Source organism: Perognathus longimembris, chromosome 20, assembly GCF_023159225.1.
Source record: "Perognathus longimembris pacificus isolate PPM17 chromosome 20, ASM2315922v1, whole genome shotgun sequence".
In the NCBI taxonomy this organism is placed as follows: domain Eukaryota; kingdom Metazoa; phylum Chordata; class Mammalia; order Rodentia; family Heteromyidae; genus Perognathus; species Perognathus longimembris.
This window is the reverse complement of record NC_063180.1, coordinates 26,090,508-26,102,075: the sequence shown is the minus strand read 5'-3', so window position 1 is coordinate 26,102,075 and position 11,568 is coordinate 26,090,508. Positions and strand designations below refer to the sequence as shown.

The 11,568-nt window shown below is 53.3% G+C and overlaps 1 protein-coding gene across 1 annotated transcript; it reads right to left on the bottom strand.

Moving 5' to 3' along the window:
* Positions 1–3,392: 3,392 nt before the first annotated feature.
* On the bottom strand, positions 3,393–11,014 carry Znf667 (zinc finger protein 667). Its single transcript, XM_048329301.1, is given in 6 exon segments — positions 3,393–4,780; positions 4,783–4,983; positions 6,784–6,873; positions 8,080–8,206; positions 9,585–9,659; positions 9,807–11,014. Coding segments are annotated over 5 exon segments (1,695 nt in total). The 5' UTR covers positions 9,618–9,659; positions 9,807–11,014; the 3' UTR covers positions 3,393–3,536.
* Between the last annotated feature and the right edge of the window lie 554 nt (positions 11,015–11,568).

The following is an 11,568-nucleotide window of genomic DNA, read 5'->3' as shown; positions in this document are numbered from 1 at the left end:
GCTTAAGGCCAGCACTTGACCACTTCAATCACATCTGGCTTTTTGCTGGTTTCTTGGAGGTACGAGTTTCTGGAATTTGTCTTCCTGGGCCTCTCACCACGCCCCCCCCTTTCTTTCTCTGTGTCTTTTCTTTCTTTTATTGTCTTCCTATAGTTCTTTTTAGACTGATATTCACAGAACCAAGGACTAAGACTGGGAGTCATGAAGGCCCGGGGATGTTCTGAGCTCCCTGAATCTAAAGAAAGATTTATCATTCAAGCTTAAATACTTAGAGATAAGAATGCAGGGCCAAAGCAAGGGGGTGGGGCATAATAGGATTAGGGAAGGACATGACCTTCTCAGATTAGGATAGCTGCCAAGGACAAACCCTAAAGGAGGGACCACTGTATGTCAGTGGCCCTGACATACAGAAATCCTCTTTACCAAAACTGAATGGGAAGAACAAGTGGCAGCATCTCAGAATGTGACAAATTGATTGCAGGGCTGGAGCTGGGGCTCAGTGGTAGAGTACTTTGCCCAAGGGATGGGTCTCAATCTCTAGCACCCAGAGAGAGAAAAGGAGAGGCTTACAGAAAACAATAATAAAGGCAAATGCTAGTGGTCCAGCGCTATAATCCTAACTATTCTAGAGGCTGAGATGTGAAGGTGGAATTCTGAAAACAAAGGAGACAGGGAAGTCTGTGAGCTGCGTATCTCTTACATAATTGGCAAAAAGCCAGAAGTGGGCCCAAATGAACAAAAGCTAGCCTTGAGCAAGAAAACTTAAGGGACAGCACCCAGGCCAAGTTCAAGCCCCAGTACTGGGGCGGGCGCGCACACGCGCGCGCACACACACACACACACACACACACACACATCAATCCCAGATCCTTAGTGATTCTTGCCCTTTACAAATGCTTACCTGAGATTGTCATCCGTCTGGCAGAGTGAAGCTAGGGAAGGATTTATAATGTATCAAAAACGTTAAACCTGAACAATGCATATGAACTTTTGGGGTTTGGGACTCTAGTCATGTGTGGTGGTGCATTCCTATAATCCTAGCTATGTAGGAAGCCCTAGGTAGGGCACTCACAGTCTGAGGCTGACCCAGGCAAAGAGAACCAATGAACCATACAGTATCTAGACATGAAGCAATAACCATGAAAAGGTGCATTATTTTACAAGAAAAACAGGATTTTATCCTGACATGACAAAAAATGAAATATTCCTTGTCAAATCACCCTAGTCTGAAACAACCTACAAAGTGTTAGGTTTTTATGGCCAAGATGATCCATGGCCGGAGAGAAGGGAGAGAGAGCGACCCCCACCCAGCCCTGCTTTATATCTAGGGCAGGGGCAAGGGGTGTGGCCAGGTGGATTAGGATGTGACCTCAGGGAAAGGGGAGGTAACTGCCTCCAGGTCTGCAGGTTATCCAGGTAACTGGGTGGAGACTTAATGAGGTGGGGGCATCTACATGGAGCCCTCAGGGAGAGGACCTAACACAAAGCACATATGTGGCCTTATAAATGTTAAGACCTGAGATTAGTGAAAACCCACCAGAAAGTCCATGACATGCTCGAGAGAAGCCTGCACTTCAGCCCTGTAATAAAATTCACTCCCTGCTTCTTACCCTGTCTTGGAATTCTGTGGCAGTACTGAGAACCCGGAACCCTAGACGGTCTTCAGCTCTCTCCCTCAGACCCTTCCAGCCTTCACCATTGGCAACACCATGAAACCATACACTGCTGGTCAAGGGAAGCCTCGCATTTTGTGAAGTGATGTCTTCCATTACAGGGGTGATGTGTCTGTGAGAATCTGATCTTGGAATTCAGTGACGGCAGGTTTAAGACAATGGAGGCTTCCAAGTGCCTGGAGAAGGGGAGAATGCTGGGACAGAATGCTGTAAAAGCTGACACTGGGAGAATGAATGGGCAGGAGAGTTGAGGTGTGTGTAGAAGGGGAAGACAGGCTTCTCAGTGGAGTGGCCAGTAGCTCACACCTGCAATCCTAGCTACTCAGGAGTCTGAGATCTGAGGATCTTGAGTGGAAGCCAGCTCAGGCAAGAAAGTCCATGAGACTCATCTCCAATTAACTAGCAAAAATCCAGATGTGGAGTTGTGGCTCAAGGAACAGAACTTTATCCTTAAGCAAAAAAGCTAAGGGGCAGCACCCAGAACTGGAGTTCAGGCCCCACTACCAACACACACACACACCTGTCTTTCCATGAGCATCCGAGCATTTTTTCACTCACCTGATCAAAGTTGTAATTTTTTTTGCTTACTTTCCTGACTTGGATCAACAAGTATCATTAGGAAGTTTGGTGTGTCACACTGTCCTGCATCAAGTGCACCTCAAACAATTAGTTGTTTCTCACTGGTAGTCAAAATCACCTAACCCATGTTGTGTTCTCAAAAGGAGAGTTGGCAGAAAACTTACACAGAAGAGCCTGTGTTCAGTCTACATAAGAGAACTCTGATTTTATTTCTTACACAGGTAACACAGGATAAAAAGGGGCTGGAAGTTATTACACGTGGTCATCAGCTGAAAGGGAAAGAGCTCAGTATGAATCCAACTGTCTGACACATGCCTGCTCCACTGCTACAACAAAATTCAGATTAGGTTACATAGCAAACATGGACTTCTTACAGTTCTGGAAGCTGCAAGTCCAAGATACAGGTGTCAACCTGGACAGGATCTGGCAAGGACTCAAGTTGCAGAAAGAGGGTCTGCTCTCCAGACTCTTCCTCTCAGGAAAACAAGCCCATTAAGTAGGCCTCACCATACTCATCTCACCTAATCCTGACAGCCTGACATGGCACTGGGGCGCCCACATATGAATTTTGGGGTGACACAAATGTTCAAGCCACACAACACACATCCCACCACTCACTGCACACCACGTATTCCATGAAAATACCAACGTTTATTTATATAAATATAAAACATTTACTTTCAAAAAAAATAAGTCATCTTTCTCCCTGCTCTGAGGTAAGTTCACGAGCACTGCGTTTGTGCACCTGAGACTCACTCTTTACTCCCACCCATGCATTTCTGTCAGGTGAAAGAAAGCCTTACCCTGTTTTGCTAGGAAATAAATCTCTCCTACGAAAACAGATCTAGTTGAGGAAGATTCGGCTTTCTTCACGTGGCGTAGATCAGGCTCAGGCCCCATCCACAAAGGGGGCCTCGGTTCCGTTCTGTCGTTCAGGTGGTGAAAGGCTCCAAGCCGGCACTGGAAGTGGAAGTGCTGTTGGCGAGGCCGGAGCCACTCTCCTGAGTGTGCCCCGGCTGATTCGTGTGCTCTTCCCGCTTCACGGGGGGAAGAGGGGGGAGGGAATCACACGAGCCCACGCGCAACATCCCCACGCCCCCCCCCCGCGGGGCCGACCTCGAGTTGCAGAGCTGCGGGAAGCGGTGTGTGCTCAGCAGATGTTCGTCAAACCGCCAGCCACGTTGCTGCACGTCACTGGGCGGTCCGCAGAGGCCAAGGCGCACTGCGCATTCCCCGGCTCCCGCTTCGCCCGGGCGAGCCTGGATCTCAGCGGGAGAAGGCCCCTTAGGCTTGTTCCGCGGCGTGCTTGCTCTGGTGGCGGATGAGGGACGAGCTGCGGCTGTACGCCTTGCCACACGCCCCGCACTCGTAGGGCTTCTCCGCGGAGTGGCTCCTCTGGTGCCGGATGAGGTCCGAGCCGCTGCTGAAGGCCTTCCCGCACTCGCGGCACGGGTAGGGCCGCTCGCCGGTGTGGCTGCGCTCATGCAGGATGAGGGACGTGCGCTGGCCGAAGGCCTTCCCGCAGGCCGGGCACGAGTACGGCCGTTCCCCGGTGTGGATGCGCTCGTGCTGCGCCAGGTGCGCGCTCTGGCTGAAGGCCTTCCCGCACTGCGCGCATGCGTAGGGCCGGTCCTCCGTGTGGGTCCGCCGGTGCCGCGTGAGCGAGATGCGGTGGCTAAAGGCCTTCCCGCACTCCTCGCACTGGTATGGCTTCTCCCCCGTGTGGATCCTCTGGTGCTCCACCAGGAAGGACTGGCGCCCGAACACCTTGCAGCACTTGGGGCACTTGAAGGGCTTCTCTTCGGAGTGGATGTTCCGGTGGATCTTCAGGTTCGCGGTTCTGGAAAACACCTTCCCGCAGTCCTTGCACTCCAGGCGCTTCCTAGTCCGGCCGTGGTCCTCGGGGCGCGGCACCCTGACGGCGCGCGGGTTTGGACCCCGGCCCCGCCCCTCCGCGCGGTGCGCCCGCGTGCGCGCCACGAGAGCGGAGAGCCGCCCGAAGCCCGTCCCACACGGGTCACACGCGTGCGGCTTTCCTGAGGCGTGAGCTCTCAGGTGGAGCACTAGGGCCGATACGCCCCCGAAGGACCGCCCGCACCTTCCGCACTGGTAGGGATTCTCCGAGGGGCGCTGACGGCCGGCCTCCACGGCGGGAGTGCGCGCGCGCGCCAGGGCTGACTTCGGGCGGAGCCCTCGCGCACGCGCACTGCACGTCTGCGCTGCCCTCTGCCGAACACGGGACACCGTGGGGTGGAAGGCTTCCCCGCCGGGCCCGCGCCCGCGGGCACGCTCCGCATAGACCCAGCGGTGAGCTCCGAGAGGCGGGCCTGGGCCCGAGGCCTTCCCGGGGTCAGAAGACGCCTTTCCCTTGTGACTTCTCCTATGGAGAAGGAGGGTGGTCCTCCTGGAGAAGCGCTCCCCGCAGGCGTCGCACCCCCAGCCTGGCTCCCCTTGGTGCAGCCCCCGGTGGAGCAGCAGGGATACCAGCCGGCCGAAGCCTCTCCCGCAGGCCCCGCACTGCAGGGCGGGGCAGCGCGGGGGCCCCGGCGCCCCAGTGTCCCCTTCCCCACAGGCCCCCTCTGGGGCTTTCTCCGGGATGAACTGCGGTCTGAGCTCCGACTCCTGGCCAGCCCCTTTCTCGGACAAGACCCTGGCTTCTGATGAAGGCGTGGCCCAGCCTTGCTGGGCCCCTTTGGCGGTAACTTCTTGGTCGCACATTTAGACCCTGAGTCTGAAATACACCAATAAATTAAATGTTTGTTTTCCCGCGCTGGGAAAATGAAGCTTGTATACCATACATGCCACCAGGTGGGCAAGAATGATGGAGGACATTGATCAAGATGCATTGTCCTCAAAATTCACATGTTGAATTGAAACTCCTTTGTACAACTACTTAAGTAAAAAATAAAAACAAAGAATAAATGCGGTCCTCATCAGTTACTCATTAAGGGCAGTGCCTACCAGAGCAATAACTTTCAGTGTATTATTGTGGCTCTAATATAAACGGGCTTTACAGAAATATTTAATAACTGGAATTTAGGAGACCTTGAAACTTGAAACCAAGTTTGTATTTAGAATAAGGAATAAAATTTGCCGTGGGCAAGTGGCTCATACCTGTAGTCCTAGCTACTCAAGAGGCTGAGACCTGAGGACCGAGGTTTAAAGCCAGCCAGAACAGGAAAGTCCATGAGATTTTCATCTCCAATTAGCCACCAGAAAACTGGAAGTGGTACATGGCTCAAGTGGTAGAGCACTAGCCTTGAGCTGAAGAGCTCAGAGACAGTGCCCAGGACCAGAGTTCAAGCCCCACAACTGACAAAAAGAAAGAATAAATTTTATACATTATACTACCATAAAGTCCATAGATTACCACTAGATACATTTACGATACAAAATGTGTATAGAGATCCAGGGCTGGGAATGTGGCCTAGTGGCAGAGTGCTTGCTTGCCTAGCATGCATGAAGTCCTGGGTTCGATTCCTCATTACCAAATAAAAAAAAAGCTGGACGTGGTCCTGTGGCTCAAGTGATAGAGTGCCAGCCTTGAACAAAAGAAGCTCAGGGACTGCGCCCAGGCCCTGAGTTCAAGCCCCAGGACTGGCCTAAATAAACAAACAAAACAAATTGTACATAGAATGCAAATCTAGAGAGAGATGAGCAGTTCCTGGGACTAAAGGTGGAAATGGGGGTTAACTGTGCATGAGCACCAGGAATCCTACTGGGGTGATAAAACGGTCTCAACAGAGGGGAGCTGGATGCACTGGCACACACCTATCATCCCAGCAAGTATGCGGAACGGAGCCTAAAGTAGGTGGATCACCGACCACGCATGTGCCAGGGCAAGTCAGATGGGAGACACTATCCTGAAAATAAGCAGTGAACAACAGGCCTGGAGGTGTGGTGTGGTTATGAGTGCTGAGAAGGCCTGAAGCCCTGAGCTCAAACCCTAGTAACTTGACACATACAACCAAAATATACATAACTGAGTATACATGACTGAATTTGCAAAAGAAGTGAGTCTGAAAAATTAAATTAATTTTTAAAAATGAAAAGGCAAATTTGTGAAAAGTGCTAAAAGGATTGGGAGGAGAAGACTTTAATTATCTTTACAGGAACAACAAAATGATACAAATTGAAACATGGTCCTTAGTGTTGTCATCTAAGAAACCCACACCTACCTCTGGGAGGGAAAGGAAAGCAGAGATGGGGTGTTCATGGGAGACAAGGTAGAGCGAGCTTCTGGACAGGGGAGGCTGGGCTCCACAGCTGGCTCTGTGACTAGTCCTTACTCCCAAACTGACCATGGCACCCAGTGGAACTTCAGGAATGGAATTAGCACCCTAATAAATGCTCCCACAGACAGCCTACCCCTCCCCTGCATAGGACCCAGGTGGCACCTGAGACTCGGGAAGGCTGCGTCTGTCAGTCCCTCTGTCTGGCTTGCCTACTTCTGGGAGGTATGAGGTGAATTTCTGTGCATACAAGCAGCACAGAAAATGTCCTATGTCAGCAGGCAGAGGACCAGACTCACCAGGACCCCGGCAGCGTCTCCGCTCTACCATCCAGGGCGCCTTTCCCTTCTCCAGTAAGGCAATCACATTTGGCCTCCGACAGCACAGACCTGCATGATGGACAAACATGAGGCTGACTGTGACTTAGTGCCTCAGAAGTCAGAGCCAAGCCCTGCATCACCAGGATGTAACCATGGGCATGAAAGGAGCCATGTGCCCTGAAGGGCAGCTGAAGATGACACTGTGTTTATGACAAACCAACATGCCTACTTCCCGGACCCTCTCAAGTGTTGCTTGTGCACCAGTAAGACAACTGGCAGCCAGGTAAGAACTTGATTCTACCCCCAATGAGCTGCACTAACCTCAGGGTAGGCTATTAAGCTCACCATCTCCAAACCCCACCATGCCAGGCAGTGCTCTGCAGACCCTGAAGTGTCCTCCCACACCCACCTGAAGGCTGCTCCACCATCCCCTTTTCTTTTGGCCCCTGCTCCCAGAACTGGTCTCATTTCCTCCTCAGAGGTGTAAACAAGCCAGGCAACACACTCCATCCCCCACCCTCCTTCTCCCATCCCCCCTTCTCCAATTCCCAATCCCAAGCCAGAGACCCAGACTTGGCTCTTTCGCTACATCCTAACAACCCCAACTCATCCTTTTGCCTCCCTAGCCCCAGCACAGGCTGCCCCCTAGATGCCACCTGTCACATTAGTGCCTGGAGTTCTTTAAACACCACCTTTTAAACCCTCTCAAAACTTGGGTGGGTGCCCTCAAAAAATTACATATTTTCCATATTTCCACTCATATAGCCAAGGGACATGTATGCCAATGTCTACACAAAAACTTGCATGTGAATATTCAGCAGTACCTAAGAATGGAAAGCCAACATCCATCAATTAATGAAAGTATAAACGAGGGGAGTTACATCACACACAATGTAACTTCATCAGCAATGAAGAGGAATGAAATACCAGTATGTGCTATGACATAAACCTCAAACACATGCTGAGTGCAAGGAGCCACCTAGTATGTAAAGCCCAGAAGAGGCAAATCTGGAGAGAGTGAGAGAGCAAGGCCTGATGTGGGAGAGGAACCAGGGGGGGGGGGGGGGAAGTGAAGGTAGTGACAATGACAAGAGGTTTCCAGAGAGTAATAAACAGGTTCTGAAGCAGATGATGGTGATAAGGGCACAGCCATGGACATTCAATTGTGTTCCTCCTGTGGGTGACTTGTCTAGCATATAAAGTCTTGTTGACAAAGATGTGAACCATTAAAAAGAAAGAAAGGCACATTGGAGTGGACAGGGAGGAGGGCCTTACCAAGAGAGACCAGGTTCCGGAAGTTCTCCAACATGACATCTTCATACAGATCCTTCTGCATGGGGCTCAGCCACTCCCACTCCTCCCGGGAGAAGTGTACGGCCAAGTCCCCAAATGTCACTGGTGCCTGAAATGCACAATCACGCATCCATTCACCATGGCCTAGAGAAAATGCCACAGTGGTCCAAAACACAGAAAATGCACATGACAGGAATTATTCAGGAGGCCAAAAGGGCAGGCCCATTAACATGTAACACATGTGACAGAACTGTTCTAAAACACTATGTTGCATAAAACCAGAGCAACCTGGATCCCTGGTATTTTCTGAGCACCTGACTGGAGGAGCTTGTGCCAATGGGGTCACAGCAGCAATGCAAATGGGACAGGGGCCCAGAGGGGTGAGAGGACTTACTGTAGGGCCACTGCTGCTCAACAGAGGAGCTGAGCCCTGGCTAAGAAGTCTAGCTCCCCACAGGCTCTGCAGACAGCACGTGAGTGCCACACACAAGGCACGGGGATGCCTCGTGGGTGTCACTGAGGCAACTCCCCAGCTGACCCTCACATAAGGAAACTTTAAACCGATATGGGTACTGGTGGCTCATGCCTTAATCCTAGCTACTGGGGAGGCTGAGCCAGCCCAGGCAGGAAAGTCCATGAGACGCTTATCTCCAATTAACCACCAGAAAACTGGAATTGACATTGTGGCTCAAAGTGGTAGGGGGCTAGCCTTGAGCAGAAAAGCTCAGGGATAGCCCAAAAGCCCTGAGTTCAAGCCCCATGACCAAAAAAGCCAGGACCACACTAAGTCTTGAGATGGATGGCTTGGCTGTTGTCTCTGTCCTGAAAATGGAAAGGGGGGCCCATGTGAAAAGTGAGACCAAAATGAATAACTGGCAAACCTTGAAGAGAATCCACACCCACACAGACCTGAGCCAACCCATGCCTTGACTTTAGCACTGAGAGATCCACATGGAGGACCCAGATAAGCCACACTGGGCCTGGACCCTGGCTCACTCGGCTGTTCTAAACTGATGAGTTCGTGGAGGACTGTGGCAGGAAGAGGAATAAAAGCACAAATATCCAGGGGAAACCTGCCCCAGGGGCTTCTGTGACAATTATTTGGTCATCTCCAGTGGTGAAGCATGCTATAATAGCAAGCTAGTATACCTCATGGCTTGATATCTGTGGTTTTGGTCTCCCATAGACAGGAATCTGGAAGTAGAGCAAATGGGGCCCATCATCATATGAGAATGAGATGTTAGCTGGGTACCAGTGGCTCATACCTGTAATCCTAGCTACTCGGGAGGCTGAGATCTGAGGATCACTGTTCAAAGCCAGCCCAAGCAGGAAAGTCAGTACGACTCTTATCTCTAAGTAACAGAGAGAGAGAGAGAGAGAGAGAGAGAGAGAGAGAGAGAGAGAGAGAGAGAGAGAGAGAGAGAGAGACAGACAGACAGACAGAGAGACAGAGAGACAGAGATGTTCCTGAAGGAATGGCCACCCACCTTGGATCGGGACTTCCTGTGTGCAGGAGGCATCCTGTCAGGCCACTCAGGAGGACGGAACACTGGTAAGCAGGGCTGGGAGAGAAAAATGTGAAGAGGCCAACTGGCCTTGGGAGGGGTCCCATAGTCCCAAGGGCCCCAACTGGAAACACACACACACACACACACACACACACACACACACACACACACAGGCATCTGAGGCACATGGTGAAAGCTTACTCATGCAGTCTGGAGCTGTGGAGTCTGGCAATCTGTCAGGCCACAACGGGACGGGAATGCAATCACCTTCCATTGCTCACTCCAGCCCGGGGCCCAGACAACAGGCAGTTTCTGCAGGGCGGAGGATGCCGGTGACCAGACAGGGAAAATTCAGTGGGACTCTGAGGGCTCCTGTGAAGAGACGCAAGGCCAGCTGGGGGAGTGCCGATGCTCTCTGCTCCCCCCCCCCAACTGCATCCCCCAGGGCGTCCCGTTATGAAGGGCACGACCTAGGGGCAGAGGCCAGGCCAGGTGAGACAAGTGCTTGGCTAGGGCCTGGGAAGTCCACCCCATCTCCAGGACCCACTATCCGCGGGTCCTGGCCCCGCTGCTCAGGCTTTGCGAGAAAGGGGTCTGCAGTCATCTCGTCTTGATGACGTCAGTCGGCGATGACGTATCATTGGTGACGTCTCACCGTCCCGGCAATCCCCAGGCAGGTGCTGACCACTTCACCTCCCATCCACTTGATCAGCTCCGGCCACGGTTCTGCGCCGCCTTCCGGGCTTCCCAGCCCGAACAACTAACCAGGCTCCCACGCCCGCACAGGGACCAGGACGCGACCCGCGGGCGGCCCGATGGGCGCCACTGCGCCCACGCACCGACCACCTTACCAACCCCAGGCCCACTGGCCCCACAGCCGCAGACCCAGCGTAGCCCCGCGCTCTCACGGACTCCCCTATCTTTACGCTCCCCATCACCTGCGTCCCCGCGAGTTCGACCCACGCAACGCCTCCGGCCACAGCTGCGCCACCACGCGAAACCAACAGCGCAACCCACGCCCCCAGCGCCTGCGCACTGGCCTCCGAGCGCCGGGAGCTCCGCGCGGGCCACGCCCCTCACAAGCGCAACACACTGACGGCCGTGGCCGCGGCCCCGCCCCCAGGGCTTTCCCGGAAGCGCGAGGCCACGCCCCTCCACCAAAGCACGCTCACCCAATCGGAGTCCGAGAGCCCGCGCGAGGCCACGCCCCCGCCCCAGCTCTCGTTAGCCGCGCGGGCAAACGCGAGCACCGAGGCTTCTCTGGTTGCTTTCTACCCGGGAAGCCGTGCACACACGCTTCGACGCTCCCGCACTGAGGCGCTTCCCTGGTCGGTTTAGCCGACGGCAAGCCCCAGAGCCGCAGCCTTCGGCATCCATGCCGCATGTTCCTGTCTCGAGGGCCCACACCTCCGCCCGACGCAGGGCAGAGCAAATTCGGCCTACAACTCCCAAAAGCCCATAGCCGGAAGCGAAGGGGCGGAACCCACGCTGCTCCCTTCCCCCCTCCTTGGTCCTGTCCTCTTGGCTGGGACCTGCCTGACCCTGGGGCGGATCTTTGCTTCAAGACCTTTGGGTGTGTGGTGTGGCTTGGCGTAGTGTGGTGTGGGTGTGTGTTGTGTTTGGGTGTGAGTGTGGTGTGTGGTTTGGTGTGTGGTGGTGTGTGGTTTGGTTTGGTGTGGTTTGGTGGGTGTGGCATGTGGTCTGGTGTGGGTGTGGTGTGTGGTTTGGTGTCCTGTGTCATTTGGTGTGTGGTATAGTGTGTGGTTTGGGGTGGTGTGTCATTTGGTGGGTGGTGTGGGTGGTTTGGTGTGAATGTGTGGTGTGGTGTAGTTTGAATTCAGACAAGCACTCTCCACTAATGCCAAGCCCCCAGCCATTTGCCCTTTGTGTTTTAGATGAGGTTTCACACTTTTGCTTGGGCTGGCCTTCATCTTCCATTCTCCCATCTCTGCCTCCTGACTAG